Here is a 14,510-nt window from a genome sequence, read left to right as displayed (position 1 = left end):
TTCTCCTATACTTGAGATTTTTTCAAAATATAAACTGTATAATAAATGCAAACCATTTTAGCCAAACTTTATGCATACATTGCGATTTTAATTTTCTTTTGATTTATGTAAAATATGTATATTATCCTTAAAATACTCGGGCATTTAACATTTTTATGATATTAATGTTATTTTGTATAAAAACTAAAAGCATGTTAATTTAAAAAGGAAGCCAAAAGAAGCAAATAATATGATAATGCTGTACAAAACTTTGACAAAAATGTAAATGGTCTGCATATTCATTATAATTAAAACTGTTTTCGGTGATAAACATAAACTTTGAATAAGTAATTTCAGCATACAGCATTTATTAGTAGTTATTAATAGCATTGACTTTTTTTCCAAAATCTTAGGCGGAGTGGTTAAGTCATTGAACACTGGATTTGATTCCAGTTGAATGGGCTGGCTGCATGGGCGTTTTCATGGGTTTTGCCATTTGTAACATGTATGCGATCCAGTTTCCCGTAGAAAGACCTCCATGAAGGCATGCCTCCCCTTAAGCAGATAGAACTAGTGTGCTTTGCCATAATCAGAGTAGAAGAAAAGACTATGAAATCTTAATAAAAGAAGATCTTTTTCTATGAAAGTTCTCAGCTTGAAAATTCATTGAGTAGATGACCATCTCTAACTAAAAAGAATGTATTTTATTTACTTTATTTCCTTTTTTTTTGCATGGTCAGCTACTACTTTTCTCACCTCATATGGTGTCTTACCAATTCTTTTAAATTTTTGCCTTTTTCTTATAAATCTCAGTATTATTTGTTTGTATATTAATTTTTGTTTATCTTAAATTTATCTTAATACAGTCTTTTCTAAATCTTTAAATAGCTGTGCAGTCAGAGAGGAAGCCAGCAGATTCAAGAGAGAAACCTATTACTCCTCCAATGGCAGCAAGTTCTCAAAGAATTTATGTACGTAAGGATTTACGCTCTCCTCTTGCTGCTTTGCCAACATTCAGCTCAGATAAGGTTTGTTTCCTTTATGTCTTGGCCCTCCGAATCACAACCCATCTTCACTTTCCTGAACAAGAACGAATTTTTTAAGCATCATTTCTTTCTCAGTTCCCTTGTAAAGTCCTTTTGCCCTTAATCTTCGGAGCTTGCTATGATGATGAAATGTGCTTGCTTCATTTTTCAATCTCAAATTAACAACTTGCATCTTTTTGCATAATTGTAATGTTATAATTTGCTGTAATTTCATGTGGTATGCATAGAATGTTTTTCATTCATTAGCTGAACTTTATGTTTCTCTTCTGGTATTCTGCAGAAGTTTAGAAAAAGAAGTTTTAACTTTTCTAATAAAAAGCTAGTAGCTCGCAACTTAATCAGAAGAACTTTTGAAAAATGTCTCTGGAACATGATGTTTGGAAAAATGTCTATGGTCTAGAAAAATCAAGAATTTTCCCTTTATGTTTGAAATTCTTCATGTGCAATGATTTGTTGGAATAACATAAGACTGTCGACATTTACTGCTTGAAAAAAAATTATCACTGTAAAGAGTCTGTTTGTGGTTGATGTTTGAATCTTAAAATTTGAATAATATGAAGTATTTTCTGTGAACTCACTGTAGGTGGTTTTCATTGTTATTATTACATAATGCAATTACTTGCTACCTTTAGCTGCATTATTCAAGAAAATGAAATTTTTTTAAGCTCTGATACTTGTGTTTCGTATATTACAAGTTAATAATAAGACATAACACATTTCAAACATTTCCTTTTTGTAGGGCATAGCACCCAATAATTACAACATTTCAAATCATCTTACTCTCGCAGTCTGAGGTTGTAAAACATTGTAATTATAATTGAATGCTTTTATATAGTAAAAGCTTGTTTATCTGGAAAGCTTGAGAAAGGCCGCATGAAGAAAAACTCCATATAACTGAGCATATAAAAGTGAAGTTTCTGGTAGAAAACCCAGCTGAATAGATATAATTTTTGAAACTATAAAATGTAAAACTATAAAATCGGTCGTCCTATTTCTTATCAAAGTAATGAATGATGTCAATGAATCAATAAGGGTGTTTAGGAATTTTTTACTAATGCAAAAAGCCATTTTTGAAAATTAAATATGTAAAATCGCAATTCTGATCATTATTAACAGATGACCATTTGGAAATAACTAATGGTAAGAAGTACTAATTTCAAACTCCAGTATGATGAAATATTATCTCAGAAAAAAACAGTTATATTCTTCACATATGAAATATTAATCTAATAATAACATTTTCAAATATGTAAATATTTTATTCATTTTTTGTAAGTAATAGTAAAATATGTATAAATATTATATAAAAGTATCACTTCGTTATTAAAAAAATGAACCTTTTTTTGCCTTATGAGAAAATTACCTGTTCTTATCTTCATCTTTGCTACTTGGTCCACTGAGCCTGAGCCTAAAAGTTGTACAGTGTGGCCTTTCCTGAAAAGAGTTTGCCGACCCTTGTGTTAGAGGATCTTCATTTATGCATCATAAATTAAAATCCGTCTTGTATATGAGTATGTATTCTTGTATATGAATCTTGTATACTTCACCTAGAATAGCAACTAGTTGCACAACTACAGATTATTCCCAAGGAAATGATCAAGTAGAGAGGTATTATGGAATCATATGGAAAACCATACAGCTAGCACTAAAATCAAAGAAAATTGCATTGAGAAGCAATACAATTTCCTTTGATTTTAGCTATCGAGCATTGGAGAAGGAATTCTAACAGTCTGTTTTACATTCGATCCACTCACTTTTAATGCACAGCAACAACTGTCACACCACATGTATGTTCATTCATGCTAAAAAAACTTGCAATGAATACTCTTTACCTGCTTTTTTAACACAACCTGGAACAATATATATCATTAACACTATACCGACTGGGCAGCACTATCCCAGTTGGCATATAGTGGTCAGGGAAGCTGATTGCGATGCCAAAGGGCCTGGGTTCAAATCCCGTAGAAGGCATGGTTGTAACTGTCTGTCCCTTCATAGGAAAGGCGATGGTGGCCCACCTATTAGGTGCCTCCATAATAAAGAGACCACCATATCCGGCCTTGTATAGATTAATGGACTGGGTTGCATTTGTAATTGTTCATAATCTGCTATTGGCCCAAAAAAAAAAAAAAAAAAGTGCAGATAGTTCTAAAGATGAGTTAGGTTGCTGCTTATTGCAGAACGGGCAACCAATTGCTTTTCCATCTAGGAGTTTGAATAATGCAGAGGAAAAAACTATGCTCAGATTGAGAAAGAATTTCTTAGTATTTTATTTGCTGTTAATAAATTTCACTATTACATTTATGGTAGAGAGGTAGGAGTGCTTACTGATCATAAACCATTAGTTTCAATTATGAACAAAAATATTGCTAATGTGTTATTAAAATAGATTGCAAAGGATAAAAATTAAGCTCTTAAAATACAACTTTAAACTTAAATACTTGCCTGGGAAATATATGCATATTGCAGATTTACTGTCATGTTTCTTTATTGAAACACACGGAATAAGCATGAATGAAAACATGGATATGACAGAGATTGTTCATACACTAACAAAACAACTTCAAATGTCTGAGAGTAAGAAAAGAGAATTTCAGAAAGCTAAATTAGAAGATGAAGGGTTAATGTTAGTGAAAGAATATCGGCAAAAGGGATGGCCTTTGAGGGTTGATAGAGTTCCTAAAGAAGCAAGATCTTATTTTAAATTTTAAAATGAGTTGATTGTTGAAAAGTTTTTTTTTTTTTTTTTTTTTTTTTTTTTTTAAATAATTGAATTGTAGTACCTGTTGCATTAAGGAAGTGTATGTTAACATTATTGCATGAAGCTCACTATCTGCATGTATAGTGATAGGTTTACTGCTATCAAATATTCTGAATACAGGTGCATCGGAAATTAATTTTTTTAATTCCCTGAATGCTTTAGAATGTAGCTGTAACCACTGCCATTCTACTTTGTTTTTCAAAAGTTCCCTTAATATGGCTGTTTTCTCTGAAAAATGTGGTGCAAATTTCCTTAAATAATTATACATTCCCAAAACACGCTGTAATTCATGCTTATTCTGAGGTTCCTGTAACTCAGTAATGGCTTTAATTCGATCAGGATCAGGTCGCATGCCTGATACATTTACTAAATGTCCTAAATATTTAACCTCACTAACCCTATATTGAAGTTTTTGCTTGTTGAATTTGAGTTTTTTAGCTCTGTTGATGACCTCTGTTAAAGTTTTTTCATGTTCTTGTACGGTGCTAGCAGCAATGAGGATGTCATCAAAATAGATCAATACTCCTGGTATATTATCAAAATTTTCAAGATAGCATTTCTGAAAAATTTCAGGTACACAGGAAGTACCCATTGGAAGCTTTAAGAATTTATAGCATTCAAATGATGTGCTAAAAATACAAAGATCACTACTATCCCCATCTAATGCTATTTGAAAAAAACCCATCCTTTAAGTCCAAAACAGAGTAAACTGATTTATTACATAGCTTTGGTAAAATCTTCTCAGTGGTTGGAATCAACACGTTCTCTTTTTATAGCTTTGTTAAGATCTTGAGGATCCATTAGCTTTTTCAATTATTACTAGATTGCTAACCGAGTTTAAGGTTGATCAACTTTTGTAATAATGCCCTATCTCTCTAATTCGTTTAATTTTAATTCAAGTTTAGGTTTTAAACTAAGTGGTACTCTACGTGGTGGTCTCACTACAGGAGCTATCTGATCATCTACTATGATTTTACACAATCCATTAAATTTTCCCACACCTTCAAACACTTCTGAATTATTAATAATAAATTGATCTTTAGATGGAGGTAAAACAATTGTATACTGATCCAACTTACCTTTTTATTTGATATTCCAACCTTATTTTTAAACTGAATCAAATTAAGTTTAACACATGCATCAAGTCCTAATAATGGACGTATATGCTTGCTAGAAACAATTAAAAACTCTAAAGGATGATCCTCACCATCTGAGGAACATTGTAAAATCAACAACCCATCAGGTTTAACCTTGGACCCCCCCCAAATGCTTCTAATACAACATTACACTTGTTTACAATAAGATTAGAGTTCTTAGCACTCAATGTTTCATAAATTTTCACAGGCAAAACATTCACTTCAGACCCTGTATCCAACTTAAAGGTCACACTTGTCCCTTCAACAATTGTAGTTTTAGTCCACTCTTTTATAGACAATGTTGAGCATACATTTTTAGTTTTTTGGACATTTATGGAATTCACGAAGAATTCATCATCAGATTCACTATATACATCTGCGTTATCATGCTGAGAAACATTTTGGACGTGTTTCTGTCGAAAAGTGATTAAGTTTGCCACAATTAAAGCATTTTTTTCCGTTTGCCAGGCATTGTCCATTAACGTGATGTCTGTTGCATTTTTTACACAAAAACGTCTCAGTATTTGAAGCATCATCACACCATCCTCTGTGCTTCCTCACTGCTACGGCTGCATTGGCTCCTCCTGCCTGTTGTTGCTTCACTTTCCCTCTAGTTATGCTGTCAACATTGTGTTCTCTTAACGTTTGAGCACAAGCTTTGCTCACTTGAGCAGCTTTCCCTAAATCAACTGCTTTCTCCAAACTCAGATTATTTTCTCCAAGCATCTTCTCCTGTAAACTGGTATCTGATACTCCAAGGACAATGCAATCGCGTATGACAGAGTCACTCTGCTCACCAAATTCGCAAGATTTTTACCACTTTTTTTCAGGTCAGTTATGAAACAATCAAAATGTTCCCCTTCTTGTTGTTTTCTTATTGAATAAAAATCTCTCCACCACGACATTTGTTCTAGGCATTGTGAAAACTTCAAACCTTTCAAGCACTTTTTCATAGTTGCCCTGATCTTCTGTTAAAAGATTGAGTGTGTTAAACACTTCAACTGCTTCCTCACCAGCAGCATTTAAAAATAAAGCAACATTCACATCTGACTCTTTTGAAGCTTTCATATAAATCTGGAACCGCTGCTTGAATCTGTACCAGTTTTCGGTCACACTGTGGTCGAAACTTATTCCTTGCAGTGGGCGACAAAATTCCATCTTGCATCTGCTGAGAGGAAAAACTGTTAAACAAACCCATAAGATATGCATGCCAATCAAAATATTTACTTAATGTTAGTTGGCAACAGAGTTGTTGTCGTGTTGTCCTTATCTGGGGTGCGTTACTTTGGTTGCTCGTTTCCATGTAACCAAAATAATCCCAATATATTTGATTGTTCAACCTGGACTATGTCATTTATTTAACCCAGGAATAATTTAAATTTTAACACATTATCAGCATGAAGCTCAAAAGGAAATGCCATAATGATCCAGGATTGAAGATCGCTCCGAAGCCTAACCGCGCCGATCGCTGAAGCCTAACCATGTTGTGAAGCTGAAGTGAGCTGGATAACCATCCTTTGACAAAATAAATAAATTTTTTCTGGGGGATTTAGCTCGCTATATTTACTTGAAGTTATCTGAAGATTATAAAATGCTGAAACTAAATGGCGACGGCTATCACACATGGTGTATCCATTCGCGTGGCGTGCTGGTGCAGAAGAGATGTTGGGAAGCAGTGGAACTCGGATATGAAATTGAAATGAATGAAGTGGAGAGGAAAAAGAATGACGAAGCTCTTACCCTATTATTCCTCATGGTTGAAGATGCATTTCTAGATGATATCGGAGATTGTGTTAGAGCCAGAGATGCCTGGAACTTTTAAAAGAAATGCATACAAAATTTGGTTTGCTTCACGTACTGCAACTTGCGAGAGAATTCTTTAACATAAATATGAAGCCAAATGAGTCTGTCCAATCCTATCTAGCAAGATTAATGGACTTCCAAAGAAAATTAGCTAATGGTGGATATGCATTCACAGATAGAGAAGTGGCCCTAGTGATGCTAATGGGACAGCCTAGAAGTTATGAGTCTCTCATCTTAAGTTTGGGAAAAAAACGAAGCAAATCTGACAACTACGATTGTGAAACAAAGGCTATTTGTATAAGAGAAACGTATAGTTAGAAATGAGAGTTCAGCCAAAGTGTATCATGAAGAACAAGCTCTTCACACTAAAAGTTTTGCATCCAACCAGAAGAAGCCTGCATTTGGAAAACCTGTGAAGAAGTATCCAGCTAAAAGGTCAAATGGAGAAGAAACTAACAGAGGAAGAAATACTAAATGCTTAGTCAATAAGAAATACTAAGTCATAAAATTAAGATCCTAATAAAGTAACAGAAATAAGTCATCTTAAAAGTAATTAGAAATATTAAAAATCATGATTTTTTTCAAGCAATAATATACTTATTACTGTTTGTGTATTTGCTATAAATATGAAATTCCTACTTGAGTTAGTAATTTAAAAATTAATTTATGTAATACTAATCTAATCTCAGAAAATTGCGCCTTTTTAAAATTGTCGAAATATCGTACTGCTTCAGAGTTTTTTTAATGTTAATTATTATTAATTGTAACCAATTTAAAAATCATTTCCAAGAAATTTAAATCAGTTTTGGAAAGCTGTTTAGTAAAAGTATATTTTGCACTTTGAGGATTATGTTATTGCTGAGAATGTTCCCTTTTTTAAATTACACTACTTGAAAACAGCCATTTCGGGAAAGGATCTTTCTGATACTTAACTAAATAATTAAAAGTACATTCTAAATGAATAAATTTACTTGAAAGAATACATAATCACTTATCTGTTGGGTTGCTATTATAACTGGAAGCCAGATTTAAAGTCTTGGAGACAGTAGTAGACAAATAGTGAGTTATTGCTACATTTTAAACAACTCACAAATACAGAAGAAGGTTAAAATAACCTTTTAACAGGCACAACTTGTGCTACAGATGAAACTTCTGCCAGTTAATAATTCCACAAGTTAAAGTAACATAAGACACTTCAAATTAAACGTTGATAAGATTACACATTAAATCTACTAAAAATAAGCTGGCTTACAATTTTTAGGAGCACATATTTAAAATATTGGCTAGTGAGAATTCTAAAGCCAGAATATCATTTTTAAGCAGAGCTAGTGGAAAATACCATCAGCAAGAAATTATTGCTCTCTTGTGTAAAGATTCAAAACACTCCGCTTAACTACATGCACAAGTAATTTGTATTCTGGTGAGGAATACGGAAAGGAGAAGTTAGGACTCAAATCATAATAACTAGTTGCTTAACATAAGCTACTTTTCATGCCTCAGATTATATTGAAGCAGGCAGATATCTTAGAAAGACAAAATTCAGTGCTGGCTACAAAAGCTAAAAATCTTCAACTAATTTCCTCAATCTTTTATGAGATGGAATAAAGGTGCTAAACGTTGTTGGTTGTGAGTTTCTAATGACAACAGAATGGTCACTGATGCTGAAGTGCAGGCAGGAAAACCTTAATTGCACTGTAACTAAATTTAACCCTGGAAAACCTAGAAAATCATTTTGTGCCTTGTTAGTTTCTTAAAAACTGTCTCTGACGGCACAGTAACTTGAAGATGAAGTCCGAGCTTGTTGCCTGTTTTTATAATGTTATGGTGAGAAATGAAATAAAAATGTGAGAGATAAAAAGATAATTTCTCTTTAGCCTTCCAGCACACACGTTTGGCAATTTCACATGAGCACTCATGTGTCGTATTTTTCACGACATCTGTTATTTTACCGTTTTTGGCACGAAAAACAACAGAAATGAGTGAATATTGATAATAAATTTGTTAAGAAATAAAAATATTAATCTTATTGTTGCAAAATACAAATGATATCACATTCATACAGACAAATCAAGAAAGAAAATAATTAATTATATTGCAATAATTATTTATTTAAAGTACATTTCCCAGAAATCGATCAAAATAAAAATCGAAATTTACGAGAAAATCTGGTTTTTCTTGGGGACTATTTTGTGCTCCTCTGTGAGTGGTGCCCAGGGTTGAATAGATACCTTTGTCCTCACTACGCCACTGCAAATAGTTGTATACAAGGGGCTGTCAGTGGATTTATTCCGCCCAATACGATGTTGATATACATGTAAATCTAGCCATTTACAGGCACTAAAACTAAGGTTGCTAGAGCATCATCAGGCTAGATGTACTCAAATATATTCCTAGAGCTGAGAATTAATGGAAGCACTTGTTACTAGCCAATGCTGTGTCAATAAAATGAAATTTAAAAAAATGTGTGCCAGATGGCACACCTCACTATGAGTTTGACATCAACATGCGTTTTAATAGGATTCATCCATGAAGGTTTTGAAATCCTGTTAGTGTGTCTGATTCTGTTACTTAACTTTATCATTCACAGAGAAAAGAATCTTTTTGTTGAACTCAGTCCTCTGCAGTACAATCAAATTCTTATGTGACTACTCTCTCCAGCTTACACTATGAACTGATGTCATCTGTTCAGTTTATTTTCCATTTAAATTTTGTATAAATTGATATGACTTTTATGAATGCCTGTTCTTGTATGTAACACTTGTGCAATCGAATTTTGTCATACAACTCTTCCCAAGGATAACCAATATGTACTGCAATGAAGACCTTTTATGGAAGTAGCTGCTGCTGCCCTAGCTGTAGCCTCATTTTAAAGTTTTTATTTGTTATTTCATATAGTGCTCGTTATATACTTATTAGAGATCGTACAATATAAAAGATGCCACTGTTACTATGTAATCAAGCAGGTATCCTACCCCAAGGATTATATTACTTACATATGAAAAATTCTGTACTACTTATATATGAAAATTTGGTCAAAAATTACATTTTTGTTTTATTCTAAAATGTGTGAGCGACTATGTTTCCTGTATGGCTGTGGAATATGTTGTTAATGTGCAATTCAGAAGCATAATGATTGGCTTGCAACTCAGCTTTCTCAATTTCAGTGTATGTAATAATAATTTAAGGGACAGAATATTAGTGTGACATCTTTTAAAATCTGGAATTGCTTTCATACTGAGTTATCCTCAGTAGATAGTTTCCAAATAACTGGCCCAGCCGTTTGTGCCTTTTTATATGTTTGAATCCTGACTTTGTGATTAAGTTGGTTTAGCAATGCCTTAATCTTTGCCTAGTTTTTCTGTCTGCCTTTTTGGATTTGATTAAATGGCAACATGGAGCATTCATGCATTTTCTGCAGTCTTGTACAGCCACACTATTTGTCTTTAAAGCTTCTTTCATTTCAGTGGTGAAGTTGTTATAATATCTGTTATGTATTGTGGATATTGTAGTATAAGACGTGTTGCTAAGAGCTTTGGTATAACCTAACTGTTTCACAATGAAGGCTCTTTTGTGAATTGCATTATTGCATGGTACACCTATATCAATAGCCACATGGTTGTGGTCTGAAGAATGTTCATTCCTACTTTCAGTATGCTGGACATTGACTCTCTTAAGATGAAAGAAGTCAGAAACGGAAACTAGAACCATCCCCATAACATGCTGGAATTTGTGTGAAGGTGCAGTTGTAAATCAGGCCAAATCAGTAAAACGAAGAATTACATTTCCAAGGTACATACTATTACTGCAGTTTTGCTTATGGTAGTATGCATTAAAATCGTTATTTTGCAATTTGAAGAGTTTATTGTTGAGTCAGGATAGTGTTTCAAGATCTGATACAATGTTCTCTTGTGATCTCTTTGTAGATGGAATATAGGTGGAAATGCTAGTGACTGGTCAAGACGTGTGGGATGATAGTGATAGCTGAACCTTCATTCACCAAAAACTGTGGTGATGTTATCTTGTAATGAGAAATGGAACTCTTAAACTAAAACAATTTGCTCTCCGTCGCGATATTTTATACCACTGTGGTGCAAAACTTCAAATGCTGCATGTGGTATTTATATTAAGTTTATGTTCCTGTATGAGAATGATATCAGGGTTCCAATCATTTATGAATTTCCTCAATTCAGAGATTTTATGAAAGAGATTATGTGCATACTATGTTACAAATCTTACGGCTTTTCTGCCTTAATTAGCTTTAGTTTGCTAACCCAATAATTTTCTCTAATGCGAGGTGAAGTACGTTAGTCTTTTGACTGAATCTTCAGGATTGCATTTTTTTAAAACAAAACATTTGCTTTTAAAATTTGTTTGGCCTACCCGAAGTTAACCAATACTTCAAACAGTGAACTGTTATTTACTGCATTATAATTTTCAGTGCTTAATACCTTGCTTTCCATGAGCTTCAAGATCACTATTAGTCAGCCAAGTTATTAACATCCTCTTACACACACACACATATATATATATTTCTGAGCTGAATAACTTTTATTCTGTACTTCATTAATGCTTTTCTGTTTTATTAAATTAGACTTATATTCGCGATATTTCATTATTTTATGTTTTTTATTTAAACTTCTATATAATTTGCCTTTATAGGACACGAGGACAAACGTGAATGTTGGCAACTCAGGTAAGAAATTTTGAATCTGGTTGTTCATTATAAAATTCTCATCGTTTAATTTTTTAGAAAATTGTCATATTTTAAGGTATTATTAAAATCTAATTGATCTAACTTTAATAAAAAAATATTAAATTGAATTTTGCATTTCTCACAAACTTTGTGCAAATGAAATTAGAGTATTATTGGATACATTCATGTAGAACTGCTCAAAAAGCCAAATCTTTACAACAATAAAAATGAGATATGTATTTCATGCTAATGAAATGAACTTCTTGTATAGATAATAGTGTCTTAATTTTGGTGGTTTAGGCTACTAGTTATAAACATTTTATCAGTACCCTCGAGAATGTATCAAAGAGAGCTTCCATTTCAAGTGCTCACTCAAGTGCTACTGGCATTGAATCATTCTCATGATTTAGATTTAAAATGTTCCTTTTAAACATGTTTCTATGCATAAAATGGGAAAACTATATTTCATTGAATATGCATTTTATTGAAGATGAGAAGGAGCTAAATAAAAGTTTAAAAAATATTTTCTACCAGTTTTCAAGATAAATAGTAGTTAACATTCTACATTTTTGTGCTATGAATCATGAGGCTTTTATATTTAACATGAATTCCTTTTTCATATAAAATATAAAGGCATATTGTATACTTAAATATTCATATTTCAGCTGCATAAACACATGTATCAAGCGAAAATTCATTTTACTCTTCAGAATATACGAGGGATTTGATTTTTTCTTGTAAAATTAGAAAGCTATTTTCTGTGATTAGGACAATCATATTTTTCTCGAATAATATAAATAATATGTAGTAGGTTGACTGACATTAAGTATCAAATTATATATATTCTATTAATATAAGCATTTCTGCCTGCATTATCCTGAAGAAAAATGTGTTTATGGCTTGAGTATATCCATCTGATTTGCCTAGTTTCACTGCATTTGTTTTATGTGACCCCGAAAATTTTTAAAACATTTAATACTATTTTTTTTCTGTGTGAGCATAATTTATGACCTAAAATCACAGTTATATCACCTGATTTTGATTTGCCAATATAAATTGTGTATTTTAAATTTAGTATTATTGATCCTGTAATTAATAGGTTTTTTACAGCAGTATCTGTTTAATTTGTGATGCATTTGGCATCAGCTGTTTTTGATAATATTAACTGAAGTATATCTCCATAAACAAATATCGGTGCAATTTAATCAGTTTAATAAAAAATATTCAAGAAATTTAAAAAATGTATGCTTTTACAGGATTTTAATTCAAAAGATTTATTGCCTACACTTGTTTTTATTTCCAAACTGCTCATATCCATAGTGTTTGTTAAAATGTGTATTAAAATTACTTGATTGATGTTGTCCTCCAAATCACAATAAGCGAGGTACTGCCCTTGTTTCAGCATTAGTAGGAAATTTCTCATCAGTTTCATCATCTCTTATTGTGCTAGATCTGTGTGAGAAACCAATTCCCTATTGTCATTCGTGCATCATCTTGAATATTGCCATGAATATCCACTAAAGTTTCAAGTTTACAACAATTTACATTACTTAGAGATGCTGCATTCACTTCAACCTCCTTTGTTTTGTAATTTATTTAAAGGCTGTTGTATTTTAAACAGCTCTCCGTTGCTTTTTCTGAGACATGATCCCATGACATATTCAGCAAAGGCGGTGACTAGTTTTCCTAGCTAATGCTTTGTAACTTATATCTGTGTTTTCCATGTTATGAAGAATTTGACTTATTTCACAGTAGTATGAATTCCTAGCTCTAAAAATCGCTTGATTGCAGGATTGAATCATCAACATGATATTTGCTGTAAGGAATGGGGCTTCAGAGTGCTTTAGAGCAGTGTTTCTCAACTGCCGGTCCGCAGTCTGCAAGAAATATTTGCTGGTCCGCGAAATATCCAGCTATCTGTCCCAAAGTGTCATCAGCCGACAACCGATATTACAACAGCACCTACATTACAATACTGTTGTGTGCGTACGGGTTCGTTATGAAATGAATGCACAAGTCCGATGAAAAATGAACAAAAATTTATTATTATCACAACAGAAATGCTTAAAATTTCTCAAATTATCATGCAGTATCACAATATCTCACAGTAGTTATCTTTTAACTACTTAAATGTACAATAGAACGTAATTCAAAACAGCTAAAGAACGCTAATCCGCGAATTCGCTATAATCAACAACGGCAGTTTTCTAAACAACAACAAACTAAGTAACTACTACAAACTGAGATGTTTTCCTCCTTTTATAAGATTTTAAAATCACGCGCTAGAATTTTCCAGTACTTTCTCGAAATCAAAAAGAGATATTTATTTATTTAACGCACGCGCTCTTGTATTTTTAATTTTTCCGGCTTAGCTTTCTTTTAATATTCGTCACGCGCTGCACTGCGCAAGAAATAAAACCAATTAATTTATAATTGAACTAATATTAGCTTTTTAAATACCAAATTCGTAACACTGCCCCCTTCCCAAGGACTGCACGTCCCGGGCAGTACAATCCCTGGACAGAAAGCTAAATTTACAACTGTGGCATAAATGCATTAATAAGCATTACATTACAATAATAAACAACATGAACAATAAATGCAATACATAAAACAAATCAAATGCTATCAAATTCAAATCAAATACTATCAAATTCAAATCAAATACTAAATGCAAATCAAATACTAAATACAAATCAAATCAAAGACACATTTAAAAACAAAATGGACCATGGTCTTATACTATTTACAATTATTTACATTATGTACTATGGCCATAGTAATAAGCTAACCTGTCGTAAGAATTCGAAGACTCACGGATCCGAACCACGACGTCATTCGTGTTCAGCACTGTATATGGACCATCCGAAGGTGACTGTAATTTAGGACTCAGTCCTTTTCGTTGAATCGGGTTCCACAACCACACCTTGTCTCCTTTGTTGGATCTCTGTCCAGTAGCTCTTGTGTTGCATCTGGTCTTCATTTTCTCCGTCGCCAAGTTGACTCGCTTTCGTGCAGAACGGTGCATCCCCTCAAACCGGGCCTGGGCGTCTTGGATGTGTTCCTCAGGCGATGAAGGCGCATCTGTAGGG

General features: G+C 32.9%; 1 protein-coding gene across 3 annotated transcripts in view; it reads left to right on the top strand.

Moving 5' to 3' along the window:
* LOC118187551 (nuclear receptor subfamily 2 group C member 2-like) overlaps window positions 1-14,510 on the top strand; it is a 313,745-nt gene that overhangs the window by 271,812 nt on the left and 27,423 nt on the right. For 2 of the 3 annotated variants that reach the window (XM_085809580.1, XM_085809578.1), the window contains 2 exons: window positions 868-1,007; window positions 11,385-11,418. In XM_085809580.1, coding sequence (XP_085665706.1) covers window positions 868-1,007; window positions 11,385-11,418 — 174 coding nt within the window. The remainder of the gene's footprint in view (window positions 1-867; window positions 1,008-11,384; window positions 11,419-14,510) is intronic. The other variant, XM_085809581.1, reaches the window with a different exon arrangement.

The sequence above is a fragment of the Stegodyphus dumicola genome, chromosome X2 (genome assembly GCF_044657685.1).
Source record: "Stegodyphus dumicola isolate Sdum_Otavi_A_Nest chromosome X2, ASM4465768v1".
Lineage (NCBI taxonomy): Eukaryota > Metazoa > Arthropoda > Arachnida > Araneae > Eresidae > Stegodyphus > Stegodyphus dumicola.
Note: the sequence above shows the minus strand (reverse complement) of the source record. Positions and strands in the feature narration are given on the sequence as shown.